Source organism: Sus scrofa, chromosome 4, assembly GCF_054392235.1.
Source record: "Sus scrofa isolate SSC_HxYL_T2T_F1_AM1 chromosome 4, Sscrofa_HxYL_maternal_Yorkshire_Landrace_v2.0, whole genome shotgun sequence".
NCBI classification, from domain to species: Eukaryota; Metazoa; Chordata; class Mammalia; order Artiodactyla; family Suidae; genus Sus; species Sus scrofa.
Window position 1 is genome coordinate 79,889,057 of NC_139386.1, and position 27,313 is coordinate 79,916,369.

Below are 27,313 nucleotides of genomic sequence, written 5' to 3' on the forward strand. Positions count from 1 at the left end.
ACAAACAAAAACTAAAGCCTCACTGGTTTAAAATGAAGTAGATGGAATGTAAAGATAACTGAGTGACCAGGGGCTGTGAGCTCAGCCTCTTAGTAACTCTTCTCTTGACAGTAAAACAGGGCAGCCCTTGGAAGAGTTAAGTGAATCAATGCGTGCAGAGCACTTAGAATTTGCCTGGCGTGTAGGGAGATGCCAAATGTATTGCTGCCATTATTATTATCATTATTATTATTATCATCATCGTCGTCGTCATGCTCCAGCTTATTATTTGTTCAAGTTGTGGTCTGTTTTAAGGTGGGTTTTAGGGATGCGGCCATGTCTGACTTCTATGTGAAATGACTGTATGGGAATGTTCCAAGTGTTACAAAATATGGTTATCAAAAATTAAGGCAGGAGTTCCCGTCATGGCGCAGGGGTTAACGAATCCAACTAGGAACCATGAGGTTGCGGGTTCGATCCCTGGCCTTGCTCAATGGGTTAAGGATCCGGTGTTGCCGTGAGCTGTGGGATAGGTCGAAGATGCAGCTCGGATCCTGTGTTGCTGTGGCTCTGATGTAGGCCGGCGGCTACAGCTCCAATTCGACCCCTAGCCTGGGAACCTCCATACACTGCGGGTGCGGCCCAAGAAATGGCAAAAAAAAAAAAAAAAAAAAATCAAGGCAGTGTCACCAAAAACAAAAAATGCTCTATTATTTTTCTAAGAGGTGGTTCTAAATGCATGGACAACCTTCAGACCTCTGTTCTTGATCCTGACATCACGCCTTATTTACCCGCTGACTCTGCAACCTTGAATAAATCTCCTTCACATTTTTGGCTCAGGTCCTCACTATAAACCAGTAACGACTGGACCTAGTTTGATACTTTCCGAAGGATAGTATAAGGATCATGTGAAAATGTAAAAAGGCTTTATTTGTATTACAATAAATATTGTTTCTACATTACTGAACAAACTGTCTAATGAAAAGCAAATTTCTATTAGATAGGAGATCATGAATCAGGCCCAGATAATAGAAAATGACCAGACGGAGACCCCGAAGTCTTAGTTTCCAAGTCACATAATTTGGGCAAGTTGATACTCAAAGACCTTATGTCTTTCACTGTGAATTCTCCTCAAAATCTCTGACCTACCTGGAGGTCAAATTAGATTAAATGTTAGAAAGTGCCGTATAAGTTGGGAAGATTCTTGTGGCTATAAAATATTTTCATACTCACTATTTATATAATTTATAAAAATTATATATAAATTATATAAATTATATAATATATAATATATATTAAATTATATATAAATTATAAATTATATAATTTATATTATAAGAATTCAACCATGGTGGCAGTCGTTACTGAAATATGTATTTTGGAGAATTAATATCTCAAAAGAAAGTTCCCTCAGACTAGATGCTTATGTGTGTTACAACGGGGATAAACATCATGATTTTATCAGTGACATTTTCCCTTATTATTGTGTTCCTTTTTTCAGTGAAACAACATGAATATGATCTTGGACACCACCGTATTTTGGGGAAAATTTTTATATTATTTTTTAGAGTCTTTGTTTTTCAAGATAATTCCCAAGAAGAAAAAGGATGTTTCTGGAGAGATTGTCCTTATAAAAGGAGCTAGCAGTGGACTTGGGAGGCTGATGGCCATAGAATTAGCCAGCCTTGGAGCCATTTTAGTTCTATGGGACATTAATGAAGAAAACAACATGGAAACATGTCGACTGGTCAAAGAAAAGGGGGCCGTGAAAGCATTTGCCTATAAGTGTGACTGTAGCCACAGGCAAGAGGTCTATAGAGTTGCTAAGCAGGTAAGTGGATTGGTGTTCTGAGCTTCCATGCCCAAGAAAGACATTGCACACAGGCGTGTGCTCTTACAAGGAGAAAATGTTGTCATAAACTTTCTCCAAGACACTATGTACCTCTTGCTTCATTGTGCATGTCAGAAATCTGACTTTGTAGGAGATCCTGCTGCGGTGCTCAAGACGTGGCAGAGTCTTGGCATCACTGGGACTCGGGTTCAGCCCCCCACCCGGCACCGTGGATTAGGATCCACCTTTGCCCTTAAGTCACAACTGTAGCTCAGATCTGATCCGCTGGGCATCAAGGCTCCTGCAGCCAATCTTCGCTTCTGGTGTAAAATTTTCTGGGTTTCTAGTAGAAATCCAGATTACAAACGTTATCCAAAAATTACCCTTTCACCATTGGAATGTCTCTTGGGCTTTTCTTCTTTTCGCATAGTATTATAAATAGAATTCTTCCAAGTCAACCCTTCTTCTTCCAAGCCAACCATTTTATCTGTTAAATTGCCATTACTTATCAACGCCTGAGAAATGCAAACACTAGAGTTAGCCTTTAGCTACCAGAATTTTGACAAACCCTGGGCATTACCCAAACCCCTGAAATTCGTAGAAGAGTTGAGTAATAATAACAGCTTTCCAAAGGGGCTCAGTAATTAACCTCCCCAAATTAGATTGAGGTAATCTTCTCATCTCTACCATAGAAACCCAGTATACAAATAAATTATTTTTGTTAGAATAACCAGGTTCATGCTTTATTCCCAAATATACAAGTTCAATTGGTCACTAATATTTATTAGTGTATGTGTGTGTGTGTTTGTACATGTTCACACACATGAGATGTGTCTATCACAGTAATAATCACAGCAACTACAGAGAAGTAAATCTATGTGAAAAGAGCTATCACCTTTTTGTGTATGAATTCAAATTGGGTGTGAACCACTGTTATTCCTCTCAAAAGTTGTGCCCCTTTCAGCAAAACCTTGTTTCTTATAACCTCTTCTTGTCTATAAACTGGTATAAGAATGCGTTCTGGGGTTCCCGTCGTGGCTCAGTGGTTAACGAATCCGACTAGGAACCATGAGGTTGTGGGTTCGATCCCTGGCCTTACTCAGTGGGTTAAGGATCTGGTATTGCCGTGAGCTGTGGTGTAGGTCACAGATGCAGCTCAGATCCAGCATTGCTGCGGCTCTGGCATAGGCTGGCGGCTACAGCTCTGATTAGACCACTCACCTGGGAACCTCCATATGCCACAGGTACAGCCCTAGAAAAAGGCAAAAAGCAAAAAAAAAAAAAAAAAAAAAAAAAAAAGTGTTCCTATGAAGTTCCCATTGTGGCTAAGAGAGTTAAGAACTAATAACTAATATCCATGAGAATGTGGGTTTGATCTCTGGCCTCCCTCGGTGGGTTAAGGATCAGGCATTGCCACAAGCTACAACGTAGGTCACAGATGGGGCTTAGATCTGGTGTTGCCATGGCCATGGTGTAAGCCTGCAACTGCAACTCCAATTCAACCCCTAACCTGGTAACAGCCCTAAAAAGAAAAGAAAAAAAGAAGAATGCTTTCCTAAACTCTCAGAATTGCAATGAACATTAATCCCATTACCTAGCCAAGGGTCCACTTAGCTCTGGGGTCCCTAATACTCAGGGATCTTCTTGGACAGGATGACAGTGACCATGAGGTTTTTCTTTAATGTTCCAGGATGTCTTATGCCAAAGATAACCCCCGCCTCCTCAGGCCCATGTTCCTTCCCCAGGTTGGTCCAAGTCAAGCACTTGCTCACACTGACGCCCTCGTCAAGGCAACGGGATGTTCATATTTAAAAGTCTGCATCTCTTGGGCGTTTGCCCATCTTACCTCCTCTAAAGAATAGGAGTCTAATCTCTCAGTCCAAGACCAGCACCAGTCACCCTTCCCTTCATAGCTTGTTTAATTCGACTGCATCAGGAGCAATATCTACCTAACATCTCCCCCATCATATTATCTGGAACACTTTGAACAGTGCATGGGCCAGAAATGAGAAAACCAAGGACAAGGCAGGGAGTGCTTCTTATTTGGAAACAAAGAGCAGATTGTTGTAACAGCACAAAAGATCCAGTTCAGGGCCAAAAAAAGAAAATAAGTCTCTAAAAATTGTTGTTTGAATATGCATCATGCTTTGCTCCCAGTTCAGCTTGCATCAATGTCTCTCCAGCATTTCCCAGTGCCCACATTCCTCTGAGTAGGGCTGGTGGTATTTAGTGGAGTCTGCAAGCAGGCGAAGTGAGCAATTCAGTAGGGAAACTCTCGGATGCAATAGGGTTAGCACAGCTGTGTAACTCAGGGAAACATCAGCCACAGACAATGATTAGACTTGGGGAGGTCTTCTGGACAGAGGTCACAGGCTTACTGAGGCCTTTGGGCAGTGGCTCAAAGGCACCTGTGTTTGGGATATCTTTGTGCCCAGCCCTGGTCACACCCTAGGGGATGGGGTATGCTCCTGCACCTGGTCACAGAAGATCCCTCTACAGAAGTAACCGTCACATATAACAGGCTGAAGGGAAACCCCATGGCCATCCAAAGGAAGACACCAGAGAAGTACACAGGGTAAGAGCTGGACATCACGGTACAACACCCCTGGCATTAGCCTCCAGCAAGAAAAGACAATATCATGACGCAAGTAGGAGGCAGAGAAAACATGTTGCAATGTTAGGTCACCTCTGCACCAAAAAAGAATTAAGCCTCTTTAGGCAAAATGGGCAAATCCATGTGGGTTTTTTATATAATCAATCATAAAACTACTTTATTTCTATGCCCAAGGTAAAACAGCTAGGTTTAAATAAAGTGGGGGAGGGGAGAATGAGAGCCTGGAACAAAAACTATCAAAAAATAACATCTCAAATGAAGTGTTTGCCTTGCTTCTCTCCAGGTTAAAAGGGACGTGGGTGACGTGACCATTCTCATTAACAACACTGGGGTCATCACGGGAAAGCAGTTTCTCGACACTCCAGACCACATGGTGGAAAGAACATTTCATACAAATGCCCTGTCTCACTTCTGGGTAAGTCTTCTTTCCTTTTCATTTCCTTTTGTTGATGGATATGAAAAGTGTGTGTATTTCAACAAGCAACTGGTCAACTATGTATCTGTCAGTATACCATTAATGTGTTTCCACTGACTGACAAATAGACCCTTAACCTACCCAGGTTTCACCTTGCCACACACTCCACTTTGTTTCTCCCATTCTTGCCTGACTCCAAATTCTCAGGGCAGGGATCTTCCCTCTACCCTCTCTAGTTTTGTCCCAAGACTCAGTAGGTTCCTCGAAATCCTGCTACCAAAATACAAACGGAATATGACAGCCATTACACAGGAAAGATTTAATTTGTTCATGAGTAAAAGCAGGGCTTGTGCACAGGAAGGAGGGGGCTGTTTTCAGAGTGGCAGTTTCTGCCCACACGCAACTGGGTATCACAACAAAGGAAATCATGGGGAGAGGAAGAATTATCAACATCCATTAGCTCTTAACTATATACCAGGCACTGCTCTAAGTTCTTTCTGTGCAGGGTTGCCATGACACTATTTTCATTGTCACTTTTACAAGTGAGCAAACTTGAGGTGCAAAGGGTTTAAGTGATTTATCCAAGGTCCCTCAACTGCTAAGGGATGGCCCAAGGTTACAAAGGGAAGAAGCAAGACTCTTTACAGCAGGAAAATTAGTACATTTGTAACTCAGGAGCATCTTTCTTAAGGGTTGGAGTGTCTAGACCAGGGCTGTCTCCTAGAACTATCTGTGATGATGGACGTGTTCTTTTTCTGTGCTTCCCAATATGGTAGCCCCTGGTCACTTGTGGCTACTGAGCACTTGCAATGTGTGTGGTCAGTGGGATTGAGGAGCTAAACTTTTAATTTCATGGCATTAAATTATTTCAATGTATATTTAAATAGCCATGTACACATAGAGGCTGTCATCTTGGACAATGCATCTCCAGGAAATGGATAGGAAACCAAACATACTTGAGTTGCTAGAGGAGTCTCCACCCAGAGGGCTTATACTTGAAGCGATGATGGAATGAACAGGGACTGGCAGTGATGGGGCCCACAGGAGGCTCAGGAACCCGGAGCCAGGCTTCAGGAACCATGAGGAAGGGCCCTCGGCCCTCTGTGGCTCTGAGGATAGGGCCATGGGATACACTAGCTTTAGGCACCCAGGCTCCTTCTTACTCCTCACTCTTCGAGGTCCTCAGGACTACTTTCTTGATCTTCTCTTGGGAACCTTCATTGGAGTCCAACAATATGGACTGAGCACCTAGCACAATGCTTGACATTCAGTAGGTATTCCATAAACATAGGCGAAAATCACTGATTTCTTTCCCTCCCTCACCCTACCCCAAAGCTTCTTTGGGGAAGAGGAATTGCCATCTTGGCAAACAGAGCTCAGCTGAACCCATTTCTAGTCACATCACAAATCTAGAAGCCATCCTGGGTTCCTCCTTTCCCCTTAACCCCAACATCCCCTGACTCATCCTATAAAACTCAAGGATCCTCATGCCTCCTTCTCTACTGGTTCTTGGTCCAGGCCCAGGTCATCTCTCACCAGCAGCTCACCATGGCTTTCCATCCTCAGGGCTGGCACCTCCTAGCCTGTCTTCATGCAGGAACAAAGTGATCCTTGTAATACATTGACTGAGTCATCTCATTGTCCCATTCAAAAATGTTCAGAGGATTCACATGCACTTAGAATAACACACAGGTACCCATCATGGCCTGGAAGACCCTACATGAGGTGGTGACATCACCTTCATCTGTCACCTATCTCTCATTTTCTCTACTTATTGCTCAATTCCTTTACTCCAGGGATCCTGATCAGAACCCAAAGCACACTGGCGCTTTTCTACATGAGGGTCTTTGCACAAGCTGTTCTCTCTGATAAGAATATCTTTCCTTCTGACTCTCATATAATGATTCCTCTCACCCTTCAGTTCGCTTTCTCAGCTCAGGATTAGAAAGAGCTCAGAAAGAAAGGAAAAGGACCTCTTCATGGGCAGCTCGGAAAATAGCACATCAACCACATTTAAATTTCCCTTGTTGATTTTGTAATCTGGCCCCACATAGTTATTTCTGCCCTGCTGAAGGAGCGAGAGTCTGCTTTCATATCGTCAACTGCTTTTGGGCTAAAGAAGCCGTAAGGCCCTGATTCAGGCCCTGGTGTGGCCTCACGAAGGTCCCCTCACAGTGGCAGTGTCCGCTGTAGGAGAGTCAGCTCCTCGAAGCAGTCTTCCCAGTGTGACTTTCAGAGTGTCCTGCCAAGCTGTGTCTTCACAGGACACGAGGACTGGCTTGTGGCACCAGAGTCTTCCGGCAAGGTGAGGGGAGCCCAGAACCTTCATATTGATGACAAAACTCAGTGGATCTGATTACTTTATTTCAGTAACCAAAAGTATCAACTGAAGAAAGTAGAAATCTCCACTGGACTGTAATACAAAACTACGTCATACAGACTTGGTTAATAATTGCAGTGAGCACACTGAAAAATCCCCAAAGCCCATCTCTCCATAAAATATACATAAAGTCATATAGCAATATCATGTTTAGCCTCCAACCATAACTTTAAAATAGACTTAACCTTATCATCATATTAGAAGATAAGATGTGTGCCGCATTGAACTGAACTTCTTAATTCAAGCTTTCAAAAATAAGCCACTGTTGACTGAAAAAAAAAAAAAAACCTATAATCTAAAAGTTGAGAATATGTTTTATTCAGTGAACAGACTGAGGACTTAAGCCTGCAAGACAGGACTGCTCCAAAGAGATAAGGAAGGAGCCAGGATAAAAAGAAGTTTTTGAAAAAAAAAAAAAAAAGAGTCAGGACATCAAAAGATCATTGTTAATTAAAGAAAAAAAAAAAACCAGATGTCTCAAGTTAATACATTTAGTACTTTTACATCTGCGAAGGTGTAAGAGTCTGGGCTCACTGCAATCATGCCTTTGATGTTCACCTTAACTGCCTAGGACCAGTACCCTGCTTTTCTCCATCCAGAATCCCCTCAGGGCCCACACTCAGGGGCCGCTGATGGTTCGATGGCTGCAACATCCTTTGTTTACTGATATGACAGGTGACAGTCCCCATCCACACCCCACTGTGCTAGGTGACTCCCTATCTTTGCTCTATGAATTTTAATTTCTCTTAAAACTTTATAGGGAATCAAATAGTTCTCCTAAGTTTACTCAACTTAATATTATTCCAAAGTCTCGGAGTCATTGACGTTGACGCTACAGAGATACACAATCACCGGTGATATTAAAAGGATGTTGAAAAGATGACGTAAAAAAATTGTGAAAGACAATGCAGGTGGAGATGCTAATTTCCAATGATTGGCAAACCTATTTGAAGTTCACAAATATCAATTCTTTTTTTAATAGTAAAGTCATCGTTTGTTGTAATTCGGTGTAACTGAACACATATTTGCCATCTTCATAATCTGAAATATTTGTGGGAACAATGACAACTTATCTGACCCATAATAACCATGGTGAAAAAATTTAGGAAATTTGGCCATTAGGATTTTCCGTGCGAAAAACTAAGTCCTACAGCAAATGCAATAAAATAATGTCAAGCGAAACTGATATTTGTTTATATTTATACTCTGCATGTGATAAAATCAGGAAAAATGGATTTAACTATTTATTAAACAACTTTCATTAGTTCTCAGACTTACCTTGATGAGTAATGTGTAAACGTGGATCCATATACAATTCTCTGTTGTGTTCCCTGGTTAAAAACGCTTTGCTATAGTTTTGGATAACTAATTGCTCACTCAACACTTATTGGCATTCCTTTCTCTTCCTTTTAATGGTGGATATCTATATAGGAGAACAAATAATGGTTTTTCTATGATAAATTTATCTTCTAGAATGTCCTTAAAAAAAGCCCTCCACTGATACATAAGACAAGAAACACAAACAGACCCTTGAAATAGCTGGTCACGTTCCCTCTTTCTCAAGTGGAAATGCAGAAAAATGGCATCAACTTCAGCTCCACTTCAAAAGCAATACACATACGGGTATGTTTGAGAAAAAAAAAAAAAGAATTCTTATGGAGAAAAACAAACAGAACTGAACTCCTGCAACTAGTTAGATCTCTGTGAGTAGATAACTGCTTATTCTGATTGTTTTTAAAAACTTCACCCTGTTCAGGCTTATGGCAGATCCCAAGAGGTCTTTTTTTTTTTTTTTCGGTCTTTTTAGGGCTGCACTGACGGCACATATGGAGATTCCCAGGCTAGGAGTCGAATCAGAGCTATAGCTGCCAGCCTACACCACACCCACAGCAACTAGGTATCCAAGCTGCATCTGTGACCTACATCACAGCTCACGGCAACACCAGAACCTTAACCCACTGATCGAGGCCAGAGTTCGAACTCACGTCCTCATGGATACTAGTCAGGTTCGTTAACAACTGAGCCACGATGGGAGCTCCAAGAGGCCACTACTTTCTTACCCTTTAATCTGGAGTGTTTCACTGCTTAATTATCAAAGAAACACTAACACACACTTCATTTCCATTTTTCAGCCTCACCTCCCTGAGTATGTCGACTTAAAAAATGCACAATCTGGAGCTCCCATCTGGCTCAGTGGTCAACGAATCTGACTAGGAACCATGAGGTTGCAGGTTCGAATCCTGGCCTTGCTCAGTGGATTAGGGATCTGGCGTTGCCGTGAGCTGTGGTGTAGGTCACAGACGAGGCTTGGATCCCGCGTTGCTGTGGCTGTGGCGTAGGCCGGTGGCTACAGCTCCGATTGGACCCCTAGCCTGGGAACCTCCATATGCCACTGGAGCAGCCCAAGAAATGGCAAAAAGACAAAAAAAAAAAAAAAAAGCACAATCTGAAAGTTGACAGATTTTATTTGGGGCAACATTAGGACTTAAGCCCAGGGGACAGCATCTCAGGTAGCCCTGAGAAACGGCTTGTAGGAGGTGAGAGGGGAGCTAGGATACATAAGAGGTTTTGCAACAAAGGGCAGGTAGCAGGAACAGAAGAGCTCTGGGCTCACTGAATCATTCCTTTGATGTGCACCCAGGCTCTCAGGGCCAGTGTCCTGAGTTTTCCTAGCCTTCAGGGTTGGTGGCTGCATTGCAGATGACGGTGACACCCTTTGTTTTGTCCACCTGACTACCACCCAGCTGGGTGGTATTTCAGAGCTCTTTTTTTGCCCCAGAGAGAAAAGGGGGAATATCGGGGTATACGTGATAAAGGTGAAGGGGGAGGTACCTGCAGCCAGGCACACATTTCACAGAAATTTGCTGCTGGCCTCAACGTGACTGCTAGTCACAGACATCAGTCATCATGAAGGATTTTCGTGTTTTTCTAGATACGAGGAGGTGCAAGAATTGGGCTCATAAAATCTTCTTCTAAAAGTGCATAACTATCTGAAGACCTGTTCTTCCAGTTTTCAGAGCACAGAGCGCCTCACTCCTGGTCTCCATCCTGAGCTTCATTCAGGGGAACTGTGGGTCAGCAGCTGCAGTGGCTCATGATTTAATCCATGTAGAGGCTGATGACAAGTGCCAAACTCCAGTTCACAAGGGTTTCACAAGCTTTCAGACCCTGTAGTGTCACTACACCCAGGCTTCTAGTGCCAGAACCCTGTGAGGTCGACCAGATGATCCTCCTGGAGAAGCCCTCTGGGGCACAAGCTGGATTTTTCATGTTCTTGTGCTGAAAGACTGTAACTAGCTCTTCCTGTTTCCGACTATGCTGCAGTTGCTGTAGAATTTCCAGAAATCACCTCAGAGGACACTCAAGGAAGATGGAGCACAGCTTTATTATGCTGGCAGGTCCACGGGGAATCCCTTCCCAACCAGGGACCCCCAAACAGAAAGGGGGAGATACATTTATAGTACTTGCTTACCTGTCTCACTTGCTACATCAACCTTTAGTTACATGCAGGATACAGAAAGGTATATAGCTGTACAGAATGTCTTATATTGTTACTTTAATGATTAACCTCAAGTACAATCTAGCAATTTTTGAATAGCTCGAGAACAAGTTCACCAAGATGGACGGTGGCAGCAAGATGGCTCTGCCCTTGCCAAGCTCCCTATTCCCTTTTTCCACACCCCCCTCTTGACACTCATCTTTCTCAATGTGCATCAGTCATTGGCAAATACTGGACCCGAGGGGTGTGGACTTGGAACCTGGCTCCTAGACGGGATGCAACAAGCTGAGTAACACAATTAAAAATACAGGGTACAAAGATTAATAGTAGCAGTATAATAACTTTGATTAGTATTACATTTTTCCACCAGTCCCCTTTTATCCAAGACAAAACAGAAGTCTAGAAAGGAAGGTTATCATTAGACATTGCCCTAACCTGATTTCTCATATCATTTAACACAGCAGTTACATTACCAGAGAGATCAGGAATATATACACAGCATTCTGTTTTTACGGTGGCACATGTCCCTCCTTGGGCAGCTGTTCGGGTGTTTAGTGCCATTCTATTTTGAATGACAGCCTTTTTCATCGGTGCTTGTTCAGTATATAACGCCTTCCATAGCTTTCATTTCATCTATTAAAGCTTGCTTGGTAAAGTTAGTTAAAGCTTCTGCCCTCATCATGAGGTCTGTCGTTCCTAGTGATGGAACAAATACGGCTGTCAAGTAATCATACCATTGAAAAAGATGCAAAAAGTCACATAAATTAGCCAAATCCCCCTGGCAGAAAGGTGATATCTACCAGGGTAGTCCATCCATTACAGATATGGGCATGCGCAGGGCTCCCCATACCCAGCACTGGATCGGGTGTGAAACTTCGCATAGGAGTGGGCCTGTGACACGAAGACGTTGTCCTGGGTCTTCACTTGGTTTAGATGTCCTAGCAGCAGCAGGGTTGTCTCCAGAAGTCACAGAAGGCTCCTAGCTGAAGTCATTTTCCTCCCTGTTTTTTAAGGGCGAGCCTCTGTGGTCAGTCCATTTCTCTCTCTACCTTCACAAACAAAGCATCTTTGTCAGCAGCAGTCTCCACCCTAGTGTGATGAATTCAAGGAATAATACCTGCGACCTTAACAGCAGCAGGGGTGCTTAGTACCACAGTGTATGGACCGGCCCAGAGAGGTTGAAGAATTTGACTTTTCCAGTCTTTTACCCGCACCATATCTCCTGCTTTATATGAGTGAACCCCCACTCCCAGCGGGATAGGGATTCTTTCCTGGGTAAAGCTGATTATTTCTTCCATTAGCTTTCCCAACTGTTCCATCTGCTATGACATACCCAATTCCTTAGAGACCGCGGGGTCCCCTCTTAAATGTCTTATAAAAGGAGGAGGGCGCCCAAACGAAATCTCATAAGGGGAATAGCCAGACGATTGGGGTGTCATCCTGATTTTCATGAGTGTTATTGGCAGAAGATCTATCCAGCTTAGTCCTGCCTCGTGTTAATTTAGCCAATGCTGTTTTAAGAGTTCTGTTCATTCAACTGTCCCTGAGCTTTGTGGCCAATAGGCCATGCATAATTTCCATTTAATACCCAATAGCTTACTTATCAGTTGAATTATCTTGGCCACGAAAGCCAGCCCACTGTCAGACCCAGTGATGAGGGGCAGTCGGAACCGGGGCACAAAATCTCTCAGTAAACAGCGAGCCACTTGTCTTGCCTTCTCAGTCCTCGTGGGGCAGGCCTCAGCCCACCCTGAATAGATGCATAGTAGAACAAGTAGATATTTATAGCCCCCGCAAGGTGTCGCTTCATAAAATCAACTTCCAAACTTTCGAAGGGGAGGGTACCTTTTACCTGTGTTCCAGGAGACAGTTGAGTCCGTGGTGCAGCATTGTTTTTAGCGCAAGTGACACATCATTGGTTGACCTGAGCGCACAGAGCTGTCAGTCAGGGAATAATGCAATACCGTGTTAATAATTCATACACCTTGGCCTCACCAAGGTGGGTTGGGTGACGGAAAACTTGTACTATTTTATATGCCAGAGAGGAAGGCACAAAGATTCATCCATCTGGTAACATCCACCATCCATCACCTCACTGGATTCCCCCTTCAATTTTTAGCCATTCTAGCTCTTCATTACTATATACAGGCTGTGCTGGGAGTGAAGGCATCATTAGAACCTCAGTTACCTGTGATTCCTGAGTAGCTGCCTCCTTGGCCACTTGGTCAGCCAGCCCGTTTCCTTTGGCCTCCATTGTCTGGCCCTTCTGGTGTCTTCTGCAGTGTATTACTGCCACCTTTTCTGGATCCCAAACAGCTTCCAAGAGCATTAAAATTTCTTCCTTATTTTTTATATCCTTGCCCCTGGCAGTTAATATACCTCGTTCTTTTTTCTTTTTCTTTCTTTTTTTTTTTTTTTTTTTTGGTCTTTTTGCCTTTTTCTAGGGCCACTCCTGTGGCATATGGAGGTTCCCAGGCTAGGGGTCTAATCAGAGCTGTAGCCACCAGCCTATACCAGAGCCACAGCCATGTGGGATCCAAGACATGTCTGCGACCTACACTACAGCTCACGGCAACGCCAGATGGTTAACCCACTGAGCAAGGCCAGGGATCGAACCCGCAACCTCATGGTTCCTAGTCAGATTTGTTAACCACTGCGCCATGACGGGAACTCCTAGACCTCATTCTTTATAGATTGCCCCATGAAGCAAAGTAGCAAATGCAGACCTAGATTCTATGTAAATGTTGACCTTCTTTCCTTTTGCTGGCCTTAAAGCTTGGATTGGGGCCCACAGTTCTACTCGTTGTGCTGACCATCCCACCAGTAAAGGCCCAGAAGAAGTCACCTCACTTTCAGTTGTAATAGCAAACCCAGACTTCCATTGTCCATCCATCATAAAACTGGCCCCATCTATATAAGTTACTTCCCCATCAGTCAGTGGGGAATCCTCGAGGTTGGGCCAACTTCAATATATGTCTTCCAGAATTTCTTCACAGTCATGGTCAGGTGGGCTTGACCGCACCAGGAGGAAAGTGGCTGGATTAACAGCCTGGCTAAGTTCCGCCCGAACACGGGAACTTTCATACAACAGTCCCTGGTAGTGGAGGACTCGATATGTTGACAACCATTTGGCTCCCAGCCCTGTGAGTAAGGCCAGGACAGAATGTGGGACCTTAACATGAGTCGTCTGTCCCGAGGTTAGCTTATCAGCTTCTTATACCATTAATGCCATGGCAGCCTTGGCCCGGATGCATGGGGGCCATCCTGAGGCCACTGGGTCCAGTCTTTTGGACAAGTAGGCCACCAGTCTCTGCCAGGACCCTACAGTCTGGGTGAGGACTCCCAAGGCCCATTTGTTCTTTTTCATGTCCAAACAAATTAAAGTCTTTAGTCCTATCAGGAAGTCCTAGTGCAGGAGCCTGTGTGACCAGTTCTTTGAGCTTTAAGAATGCCTGTTCTTGTTCAGGCCCCACTGAAGGGGTGTTTGCCTGGACCCAGCAGCAGCCTCATAGACTGGCTTAGCAATTTGTGAGAAACCTGGTATCCAGGTGCAGCCAAACCCAGCTGCCCCCAGGAACACTTGGTTGTTGGTCTCTCAATTCGGCAGATGGCCTGATGCCTGTTAATTTCCAAAGTCCTCCTCCCAGCTGTGATGTTCAATCCTAAGTAGCGTACCTGTTGCTGGCAGACCTGAGCCTTCTCCCAGGACAGCTTGTTCCGGCAAGCCTGATAAAGCCAGTGTCCCCCTCTAACACTGGTCTTGGTGATCAGCTGCCAGTAGATCGTCCACCTACTGGAGGATCTGGCAATCAGTCTCCTCTGCCAGAAAGGCCATTAAATCCACAGCCAGCATCTCTACTACAAACAGGGTAGGGAAATTTTTAAGTCCCTGTGGGAGCCTAGTCCTAGTCAATTGGACTTTTCTCCCTGTGTCTGGATCTTCCCCCTCGAAAGCAAACAAGTTCTGGCTTTGAGGTGCTACCCATAACCAAAAGAAGGCATCCTTTAAATCTAGGCAGGTGAACCAAGCTGCCTTTGCAGGCATTAAACTGAGCAAGGTGTATGGGTTGGGGTCAGTGGGCTGAAGAGTCACAACAGCCTCATTAACAGTCCGCAAATCCTGCACTGGTTGGTCATCTTTCCCTCCCTCCTGGACAGGGCGGATGGGGTGTTCCATGGAGCCTGCCGTTTGACCAGTATACCTGCTTTTCTCTTTTGTCCCTTTTGATACTGTGTCCTCGGGATCACAGGAGAGTGAGTGCAGACATGCACTAACAGCCGAATATGCCAGCCATCCCCCAGATATTGCTTAGGGGGCGACTCCCAACTCAGATAAAAAGGAGGAGTGTCACAGCAGAGGGGACAGATGGGAGAGTCCCAGAAAACCTTAGTGCATAGCTTCTGAACTGGTAAAGTCAAAATTTCCTAGCTTAACGTCTCAAAGAGTGCCCCTCCCAATTTCCACAGGCACAACGTTCTCTGACCGTTACATCCCTTTTTCCTAAGCAAAGTCCAGAAAGAAGATCAAATTAGGTATTTCCAGGCTGGGTCCCACCCCGTGTGGCCACCCTGTGTTGGTGTCACAGACAAAACAAGGGAGGGTGCCCCCTTCTCAGAAGGTGGCCATTCAGATGTCTGCCTGACTGCCCCCCTCTTGGGAGTTTAGGTGCCCCTTGGCATATGGCTGGTCCGTATAAACCCTGGACCTGGACTGGACTCCCGGGGAGGGAAGGAGTCTTTCAGAGCCTGGCCAGCCTTGAAGCCTTATGAGGCCACCACGGAACTGCAGGTTAGGACCCACTAGGACTCCATAGCCGCTAGAGCCATAGAACCACAAACTCCAACCTGAAGTGCAAGCGAATCAGGTCGCACATTCACTCTCACACCCACACTCAGAGGTTATCACAGTCCCTCCCACTCCCCCGGGAGTTCCTGGCTACTGCTACTGGCACAACTTCTGACCAGAAGAGTCCTCCGTCCCTGACTCATGCAACTTTCCCTCCGCATACTCATCCCTTAAGGGGTTGATCACACCTCATCTTCTGCCCTGTGGGCAGGACCAGTCCCGGGTTCCTCACCTGGCTGATCCAGATTCCTCACCGGGTCCATCTCCCTGAAATTGAGGCGGCAGCGGGGGGCGCCTCTACCCAGCAGTGGCCGGCCCTGCAGCCTCAAGCCGCCAGCCAATGATGACAGTGGCTCAATGTGCCAGTCTCTCTGAGGGGATCTTGCTGGAGCCTCCAGAATATGTTGGAGAATTTCCAGAAATCACCTCAGAGGACACTCAAGGAAGATGGAGCACAGCTTTATTATGCTGGCAGGTCCACGGGGAATCCCTTCCCAACCAGGGACCCCCAAACAGAAAGGGGGAGATACATTTATAGTGCTTGCTTACCTGTCTCACTTGCTACATCAACCTTTAGTTACATGCAGGATACAGAAAGGTATATAGCTGTACAGAATGTCTTATATTGTTACTTTAATGATTATCCTCAAGTACAATCTAGCTATTTTTGAATAGCTCGAGAACAATTGGCGCCTGGAGTTGCTCAAGTCCTGATGACTTTGTTTTTCTCAGAGCCCTCGTATGGGTCACCTTAAGTTCACCAAGAAGGATGGTGGCAGCAAGATGGCTCCGCTCTTGCCAAGCTCCCTATTCCCTTTTCCACACCCCTACACAGTCATGACTGATACAACGGTATTTTTTTTTTTTTAATTTTTGAAAACCAAAGATGTTGTCACCACAAGAGACAGGCATACAAAATGCCATCACACTTGGACATGAAATGTCAAAAGAGACCAATTATCTGCATCTAAGCAGAAATTCACCAATCATTTCAGCAGTTCTAGAACAAGATTAGTAAGAACAAGAAGATCTCAAAAGCAAAGGCAAAATTCTTTGATCCGGGTCTTAGAAGGTGAGTACATCTTGGCATCTCTAAAACTCTCAGCAGAAAAACTCTGATATTGTTAAAATCAAAAATCTCATAGAAATAGTTAGGGAGCATTGTCTGACAAAGTTTTAACTCGTAAGAAAAAGAGAAGAAGAATGCTGCTGATAAATTGATGACATGAGGAATTTGGATGTATTTAGTCAATGAAAAAGAGTGCTGAAATAAGTCACTAAACTCTTAAACTCTGGGGCTATCTTTTCTATCAGACCCCCCTCCAACAAAAAAAAAAAAAATCACTCTTGGTTTTCTATGTGTTAATCTCTAATTTTACAGGATTGTGAAACATCTGGGTCCTATAACTATTAGTCAAAGTTACATTGCTAAGAGAGATAAAGCTCAGGCAAGATTATCAGGAGATGCTCTAGCATACTGAAAGTCATCTCTTTCCCTTATTTCAAGTTTCGGATAATGTTTCCAGACAGAGGTTAGATTTAAAAAGCCCAATGTCAGGGGAAGAAAGAATGAACAGTTTCCCTGAGAGAACCTAAAAAGCACAGGAGTGAGGGAACTGGGACGTCTCTGAATACTGCATTAAAATCTTTCTTGAGAATGAATGATTCAATGTTAGCAAAATAGCTAAGAATATATCTAATCATGGGAGACCATTCCCAAGCAACTTTATTTACCAGAGCATGTTTTCCTTGCATTGAAATTCACCTTTCATGGACAATTTTTCCTATCCTGCCACTCCCCTGGAGTGAAGAGATTGTTTAGGGTAAAGCCAAGAAGGAAAATGTGGTTAAATTTTAATACAAATTGCTAAAGACTGCATGGACGAGCTCAACATACTAGAAAAAAATGTTTTTGATTTTTTAGCAAACTCTAAATGTGGATTTAATTCAATAGGTATAGTTTACTTAAAAGCAAAATCAAGTCAAATACTTTCTCTTGTAGATGAACACATAATAAATTTTAAGATCTTTGGAAACAGTGACTCCATGGCACTCATGACTATTTTGTACTGCCACAAAATTTAACACATCGTAAGGGTTAAATATTTATTAAGGGAGTCTGTAAATTGATCAAATACTTCTTAAGCAAATAAAATAAAAATGAATAATGACTATTGACGCAGTGTATCTATATCTTGCAGACTTGTAAGGCTGTCCTTCCTTCCATGCTTAAAAGCAACCATGGTCACTTAGTCTGTATCACAAGCATAGCAGGGCTGTTTGGTGTCAGTGGACTATCACGTGGGTACTTCTTCATGTGACTTTATATTCACCAGTTCATAGCCCACAGAGATTAGGACTCTGCCAAGGTACAGAGAACTCTTCCTGCCCCAAGGGGAAATGGCTGGTGCATTTGGCTCTATTTATAAACCCAGGATTCTTTCCATTTCCCTATTTAAAGTGGCTGTGGTGGAGTTACCATCGTGGCTCAGTAGAAACAAATCTGACTAGCATCCATGAGGGTGCAGGTTCAATCCCTGGCCTCTCTCAGTGGGTTAAGGATCCAGCGTTGCCATGAGCTGTGGTGTAGGTCTCAGATGCGGCTCAGATCCCGCATTGCTGTGGCTGTGGTGTTGGCCGGCAGCTGTAGCTCCGATTAGACCCCTAGCCTGGGAACCTCCATATGCCATAGGTGTGGCCCTAAAAAGACAAATAAATAAATAAAGGGGCAGTAGCAAGGGAAGATATTTTCCTCTTTTTAAAAAACAAAGAGAAGTATTGGGCCAATTGGCTCAGAAGTCTTCTTGCGTTAAGAGAAATTGAAAGAATCTTCATTTTGTTGCTGGGTATATTGTGTGGAGACATAGGAGTTGAGCAGCCACAAAAATGACTTTAACAGTGATGCTTTGCCTCCCAAACTAAGCCAGAGAACCCAGAGGGAGTTTCCATTTTTTAAAAATAATTCCAAAAATTAGCTTGTTAAATTCTATTAGTAACAGTCCTTCACTTTGTTTCAGATTATTCTGCAAGCAAATTCGCAGCTTTTGGCCTTGCAGAGTCTCTGAATTTGGAATTAAGCCTACAACAAAAAAGTAAAATTAAAACCACCATTGTTTGCCCATATTTTATCAATACGGGAATGTTTGATGGCTGTACAATCAAGTAAATGAACTCTTACAGTAATCTTTACTCTTGTAATAATCTTCCAATATATGTCAATATCATCTTTTCATTTTGAAAGTTTGAAATATGAAAAGTAAAACAAAGAAATAATTTGAGTGCCTAATTTATTAAAAGGAAACTTTCAATATGTATTAAATTAATGGTTTTAAAGCAGATAGTACAGTGAAAACATAAATCTAAAGTGCTAATCAGAATATTACACTACAACAAATGTTGGCAGTGAAAATTTACTACAATATTTAGCATTGCAGTGTTGAGAAGATAATTTCTTTTCTAAAAAGAATATGGAAGTAAAAATAATCTACCAGATTAAATATTTTGAAAGATTGATTAATATATGTATGGAAGTATTGGGGGGTGATATTTTGATGTAAAGTTTACATTCGGTGGAACCACCAAGTAAGGATGCAAATGAAATACATCAGCATTTACACAAAGGAACCAATCAATAAAGTATTTTGAAAAGTATAAACATAATCTAGGGCAAGTGTAGTCATTACAATTGCTAAAAATGGGATTGACATGAACCAAATGATAATCCTCTTCCCAGAACAGCTCTTTGTTGCTGGAGAGCTGCACTGGTAATTTCAGCAGTTGTGTGGCAGGAGACCTGTCTTAAGTAGACTTGCCAGACGATAAAAATTGACAGGTCCCAACCTCCCAGGTTCTGGGTTGTGGAAGACCCATAGAAGCTAGTAAAACAGCTGGGTGGGAACACTACTTACTCTAATCTCTTGACCCTCAGATCCTGTTTGATAGGAACATTTCAGGTGGGAAAGCCAGTGAAGAGTCACTTTCTCTTCACACCCAACTCTTGCTTCATAACACAGAGGTTCTGGCAAGTGAGGGTCATAGTCAGCCACAAAGACTGGCTTCTCTCTGCCTCTGCCATGGAACCTGATCATATTGGGTCCGTATGACCCAAAGGATATGTGGTCATATGACTGTATTGGAACCTGAACAATTGGGTAAGATCATAGATCAGAGCATTGTCAAAAAAATTTTTTTAAAGTACAACCATCTAGCAATTTAGAGGGTAAGAGCTGGATGTGATCCAAGTAGAGGCAGACCAGATAGAAGCTTAAGAGAAAGAGTCAAAGATCGCCTGGCTAAAATCACAGTTATCCGTGATAATCAGGAAGCCTGTATGCATGCCTGAAAGAAAGGAAAAAATAATAACTGTCAACCAAGAATCTTATACTGAGCAAAACAATGTTTCAAAAAATGAAATGAAGGCAAAACAAGGCAAAAATGAAGTAAAAATCAAAGGCAAAACAAAAACTGAAAAAAACCTGTTGCTACCCTCCCCCACCTTACAAGAAATACTAAAGGAAGATCTTCACCCTGAAAGTGACAATAGAGAAAAAATTGAATCCACACACAAAAAAAGCAAAGAGTGCTGGTAAAGATACTAAAGTAGACAATTTTGAAAAGACAACATATATGCATGTTTCTTACCTTTTCTTAACTGATTTTAAATGCATGTATATAAACAATATGGACATAATAGCACTGTTGGGCCTGTGTCATATAGAAATGCAATATTTTTGACCATAAGAGCACAAGGGAAATGGATGGGGACAAAGCTGGAGCAGAGTAAGGAAATGTTACTAGATGTCAACTCATATGCATAGAAATAAATCAAGAAAACCAAAAATGGAGAAGATTGGTATAACAAACTTTATAAATACTTCTCCCTTTTTCTCTCAGCTTCCTTAGCACATAAAATATGTAAATTAATAATAACTACAACAATATATTATTGGCATATAATATGTTTAGACATAATATGTACAATAATAATAGCACAAAAGTAGGAGAGAGGATATAGCTGTTTAGGAGTAAAGCTCACTGGAATTGAAGTAGTATAAATCTGAAGTAGATTCTGATAGGTTAAGATTACATGATACACCCTAGAAAAACCACTAAGAGAATAACTCAAAAAAACATAGTTTAAAAAACCATTTTAATGGACATGGAACACTAGAACTAAGTAGACTGTAGACATTCCTAGAATGCTTAACCCAACAACAGCAGAACTTACCTCCTTGTCATATACAGCCAGAACATTCTCCAGGATAGACCATATGCCAAGCCATAAAATAACTATCAATAAATTTGAAAGGAATGAAATCATACAAAGCGTTTTCTCTGACCAAAAGGGAATGAAATTAGAAACCAATACCAGAAGAAATTTTAAGAAATGGGAGCTCCCTTCGTGACTTGGCAGTTAACGAACCTGACTAGCATCCATGAGAATGCAGGTTTGATCCCTGGCCTCGCTCAGTGGGTTAAGGATCTGGTGTTGCCGTGAGCTGTGGTATAGGTCACAGAGGCAGCTCAGATCTTGAGTTCCTGTGGCTGTGGCATAGGCCAGCAGCTACAGCTCCAGTTGGACCCCTAGCCTGGGAACATCCATATGCCGCAGGTATGGCCCTAAAAAGACAAAAAAAATTTTTAAATGTACAAATATGTGTAAATACAAGATACCAAAACTTATGGGATGCAGCTAAAGCAGTTCTCAGGGAGAAATTTATAGCAGTAAATGACTACAATTTTAAAAAGAAAAAAGGGAGTTCCCGTTGTGGTGCAACAGAAACAAATCCAACTTGTATCCATGAAGACCCAGGTTTGATCCCTGGCCTCGCTCAGTAGGTTGGGAATCCAGCGTTGCTGTGAGCTGTGGCATAGGTCACAGACACAGCTCAGATCCCACACTGTTGTGGCTGCGGCCTAGGCTGGCAGCTACAGCTCTGATTCGACTCCTAGCCTGGGGACTTCCATATGCCACAGGTGCAGCCTTAAGCAAAATAAACAAATAATCTTAAGTTAATAATTAATCTTCCACCTTAAACTATAAAATAGAAGAGCACACTAAATACAAAGTAGGCAGAAATAATAAGAATTGTAGCAAAAATAAATGAAACAGAGAATAGGAAACTAGAGAAAATCAATAAAATCCAAAGTTGTCTCCCTGAAAAGATCGATAAAATTAATAAAACTTTATCTAGACTGACCAAGAAAGAAAAAAAAGAGAAGACTCCAAGTACCAAAATCAGGAATAAAAGAAGAGATATCATTACTAACAGAAAGAAAAAATATCTTAAGAAATTCTACAAACAAAAAGGTAATGTAGATGAAATAGGTAAATTCCTAAAGAGATACAAACTAACAAAACTGACTCAAGAAGAGATAAAATAATTGAAGAGACTTAAATATGTGATTGAAGCAGTAATCTAAAAAACTTCCCACAGGTAAAAGCTCAGGTCTAAATGGCTTCACTATTGAATTCCATCAAACATTTAAAGAGAAATCAGTGCCAGTCTTTGAAAAACTCTCCCAAAAAATAGAAGAAGGCTGAATACTTCCCAACTCATTCTTTGATGCTAATATTACTCCAATACCAAAACCAGACAAAAGCATCAAAAGAAAATAAAACTAAAGATCAATACCCCTTATGAACATAAATACAAAAATCCTTAATAAAATACTAAGAACTCAAATCCAGCAACATATAATAATGATTATACACTGTCACAAAATAGAATTTATCCTGGGAATACAGGGTTAGGTTAACATATGAAAATAATTTAATGTAGCACATCATATCAATAAGAGATGATATTTTCAATAGATATAACAACGAATTATCAGCGTCAGTATATAAAGATATAGAAAGGACAGGAAGAGGCAATTTATGGTAGAATTATAAAAGCTAAGAAGCATATCTAAATCTCCACCTAAACAAATAAAGACATAGATATATGTAGTTTTACTGAGCATATTGGCAAAATTTTTTAAAATAGTAATGTATAGTATTGGACAGGGTATAAAGAAAATGTCCACATTCATAAACCCTGAGAATGCCAAGTACTCCTCATTTTTGGAAGAGACTTGGTCCCAGAAATTGCTTCTCTTTTGCCATAGCAACTTTATAATTAAGATTTTATTACAAGGAAATGAACGTGGATGTGTACTGAGATTAATCTACATGGGTGATCACGACCATACTGTTGTTTCCCAGTTTGATTGAGATGTAACGGAATACATAACACTGTATCAAAGATGTACAAGATCATGAGAGATATATGTTTATATTGCAAAATGATGATCACAGTAAGGTTAGTTAACATTCATCACCTCACACCGTTAATTTTGGTGTCTTGTGGTGAGAGCTTTTAAGATCTTTCAGCAACTTCCAAACAGATAATATTATATTGTTAGCTACAGTCACCATGCTACACGTTACATCCCCAGGGCTTATTTATCTCATAACTGGAAGGGTTTATTTACCTTTTGTCCACCTTCATCCATGTCCCCACCGCCCACCTCTGGCAACCGCCGATCTATTCTCTGTTTCTATTAGTTCACTTTTATTAGATTCTACAAATAAGTGAGATCATATAGTATCTTCTTTGTCTGTCTAATTTCACTTAGCATAAACACCTTCAAGGTCCAGCCATGTTATTGCAAATGGCAAGGTTACTTTCTTTTTATGACTAAATACTATTCCATTGTGTGTGGCTGCACCAATTTACATTCTCACCAGCAGAACACAAGTGTTCCCTTTTCCCCACATACTAACCAATAATTGCTATCTCTTGTCTGTTTGGTAATAGCCATTCTAACTGGTATAAGAGAATATCTCTTTGTAGCTTTACTTTGCATTTCCCTAATGATTAGTGATGTTGAGCATTTTTCCTGTCCATGTTGGCCATTTGTATGTCCTTTTGGAAAACTGTTTTTTAATAAATCTTGGAGCCCTTTAGGCTGTAGTTTCCAGGAACTTTCAGAAGAAAAAATGTAGAGACTAAATACCAACACTTAATTACAGTACATCAATCAGCTTTGAAGAATCAGCTGAGATAAACAGAATTTTTGAGGACATGTGGTTCAAGTAATAGAGAAGCATGATATAAAAGTATAAAACATCACAGTAATGCTTAATGGGAACTTTATTACATGCGCACCCCATTTCAGTTCCAACTGATTTCACAAACATCTAATTCTGCTTAACGTGGCAACAATAGTTTTTGCTGAAAATAAAGACACATTACAGAGCCTCAGGAAATTCTTTCTTTTGGTGAAATAATTTTGCCATGTTGCTTCTTAATAATATGCAATGACTTTATGTTTGGGCTGAAAGAGAGAAAAGAAAAATACAAAAAAAAAAATCTCAAAGAACTTCCTTCCATATGTCCAGCCCATCACACAGCAGAAAGTCAATAAAGGCAGTGAGTTCAATCTAGGAAATTAAATGCATTAGCGCTGGTCCCAATATTGGTCATGAGAGGAAACACAGGACAGTTCCTAATGTTTACATTTTATTTCCATATTTATAGCCATGTGCTAATAACTCACTATCCAATTTTTTTTTTTTTTTTTGTCTTTCTGTCTTTTCTAGGGCCACACTCGCGGCATGTGGAGGTTCCCAGGCTAGGGGTCTAATTGGAGGTGCAGCCACCAGCCTACGCCAGAGCCGCAGCAATGCCAGATCCGAGCCATGTCTGCGACCTACACCACAGCTCACGGCAATGCCGGATCCTTAACCTACTGAGCAAAGCCAGGGATCGAACCCAAAACCTCATGGTTCCTAGTTGGATTCGTTAACCACTGAGCCATGACAGGAACTCCTCTAAAATTTAATAATTAGTGTTCATGATGGCAGCAAAAGACACCGCCCTGACAATGTGACCTGTTGTTATTTGTATTCCAGGTATCCATTTCTGTGGCCTATGCTGGAGCAGGAGTATGTGGCCCAAAAGCTGTAAACGCTATTTTAGAAGAGCAAATTTACCTGATAATGCCCCAATGTTTTTGTGTTCTGTTGCTGTTTAAACAGTTGAGTTATATGACATCTCTACCATTTTGGTTATTTGTGAGCAAACTGTCTCATCATTGCTACCTCTTTTACCAGAAAGCAACTTCATTTTTTTTTTTTTGTCTTTTTTGGGGGGCCACACCCATGGGATATGGAGGTTCCCAGGCTAGGGGTCCAATCAGAGCTGTACCCAACGGCCTACACTAGGGCCACAGCAGCACAGGATCAGAGCCGCATCTGGGACCCACACCACAGCTCACGTGGCAATGCCGGCTCCTTAACCCACTGAGCAAGGCCATGGATGGAACCTGCATCCTCATGGATGCTAGTCGGGTCTGTTAACCGCTGAGCCATGACAGTAACTCCCAACTTCGTCTTTTTTTAATGATAAGGGAAGAATAATATGTCATAGGACAAGGGCATTTTTATTGGACTGTTGTTAGCTGTGCTTGGTTATTACAGACACTGAGAATATTTAGAAACTACTGGCTCTTACAGAGTAAAAATTATCAAGAGAAACCAGGAGAACCCCATTTTTTTTGGGGGGGTGAATCTTTTAGTTCAGTTAATACAAAATTCTACTTTTAAAAACAAGAGACAAACAAAAACAAATAAACAAACAAACAAAAAAACCCTAAGAGTGTGGCCAGAAAAATGTGAAGGATATTTGGCAAACTCCTCACTTCCTTTAATGAAAGAGCCCCTACAACTTCCTGGTCTCCTGCTCTGAGTTCCAGAGCCTTTGGTGGGTGGCAGGGGGGCGGGATTCAGGCCAGACCCACTATGTTCACGACAGCCTTGCACACATTTTATCACACTTAGGGAATCTGAGGCTTAAAGTCATTTTTGCAACACTAAACAGCTAGCAGGTGCTGGAACAAAGTTTTCAATCTGATTCCAGACCTTCAGCTCTTATGATCAGCTTTTCTCTTCTCCTGTCCCAAGCTACTAGCACAGTGGAAAACACAACCAGTGATTCACCAATTACAAAATAACAATGTTATTCATAAATCTAGAACTTTCTTCATTATGTATACCCTCTTCAGTGTATTTTTGTGACCTGTGGATTTATTCACGCATTCACCGAACATGTATGCACATGGTAAATTCTACAATGGCACTTCCTGTTCATCCTTCCTTAAGATGCCTTGGCTGCTGAGGCAGGGCTAGGTCCCTGATGTTGCATCTGTCCCTGCCTTCTGTAGCACCCACCCACCATACCTGTGGGTTGCATATGACATCTGTCTTCCTTGCTAGATTGCAAGGAAGGACAGGACACAGTTTCCTGCGCTATGTTCCAGCCTTAGTACCTAACATAAAATGTGCACGCAATAAATATTTGCAAAGTTGAGTTGAGTTGAGCAGGGCTGAGCTGAACTAAGCAGAACCAAGCTGAAGGCACTGTTCCTCTATCTTCAAGGAACTAAAGCAATGGTTCTCCACCTCATGTGTATATGGGAATCACTTAAAACTACTGATTCCCCTCCTTGCTCAGCAGTTAACGAACCCGACTACAATCCATGAGGATGCAGGTTCAATCCCTGGCCTTGCTCAGTGGATTTAGGATCCGGCATTGCTGTGAACTGTGGTGTAGGTCGAAGATGCGGCTCGGATCCAGCATGGCTGTGGTGGTGGTATAGGCACGCAGCTGTAGCTCTGAATCCACCCCTAGCCTGGGAACATTCACATGCCAATGCCTGGGGCCCTACCTCCTCTCCTGCTCCTGAAGAATTCTGCTTTAATTGGTGTGGCTTTCTTTCTAGTTTTTGCTACCATTTATGTCCAGTAAATCAGCATATGCACAGCTTTTCTGCAGAATGCACTGAGTTAACATATGGATAAGGCACTGGGAGGGTGGGAAGCTCCCTCAATGTTGGGTGGCTCTCAGCGCAAGTAACTTGCTCAGCGCATGTGACTTGACCCAGCATTTCTCTGTTCACCTTCCATCAGTGACACATGCATGGAACGCATCACAACAACCCACACATGTAATTCAAAGTAATCTTTACAAAGAATTGTCTTTGATTCCTCTTAAAGGATTCTGATATGTTTTTCCTCTGCCTTTCTCTAGAACACTAGCTCCAAAAATGATGATTGCCCTTGCTGAGTACCTTGGAATGGAAACTTTCATGGCTTCTTTTAGAGGGAGAAAGAAAGCAGAAGAAGCTCAGACTGAAGCTGAGAAGAGATGCCTGGTAGCTGAAGCCTCAGATGTGCTCATGAAATAAAGTGTTATGAGGATAGACCATCTGGAACGCCAACTCATACTTAAAGCCCTCTAGTCTACCAAGGATGACTGAGGCTGTCAAAAGCACCAGACTTATTCCCAGGACATGCTAATTTCCCTAGGGATTCAAATTATGTATTTGACAATTTCTCCTGTCACTCTTTTGTTTGATAAATAAGGACATCACAGCCATTCCAATGAACTCAGCAAAGATAATGTATTTATAAAAACATATTAATGAAAATTGACCCTAATTTAATTTTTGAACAGTCAATGTTTGAGACTTTTAGAAAAACAGGAAATTTGGATAATGTAGTTACTAGGTTGATAATCTTTGAACATCAGCTGTAGAGACATTTTAGTTTTGCAATTAAGAAAAGTAGTATTATATATTTGCCTATGCATTCCTACTGGAGCTGGAAGTAAGACTCCTTAGTGGGACTGAATCTGCTTATACCATAAATCCACAACTAATCATATTTGTGTCTGAACATGCCAAACAATTCATAACTGCTTTA

The 27,313-nt window shown here is 42.1% G+C and overlaps 1 protein-coding gene across 1 annotated transcript; it reads left to right on the forward strand.

Moving 5' to 3' along the window:
* The first annotated feature begins 1,489 nt into the window (after nucleotides 1–1,489).
* LOC100626876 (short-chain dehydrogenase/reductase family 16C member 6-like) lies at nucleotides 1,490–26,894 on the forward strand. Its single transcript, XM_021089352.2, is given in 7 exon segments — nucleotides 1,490–1,810; nucleotides 4,708–4,839; nucleotides 17,766–17,865; nucleotides 18,582–18,726; nucleotides 24,464–24,513; nucleotides 24,516–24,588; nucleotides 26,640–26,894. Coding segments are annotated over 7 exon segments (978 nt in total). The 3' UTR covers nucleotides 26,797–26,894.
* Nucleotides 26,895–27,313: the final 419 nt, after the last annotated feature.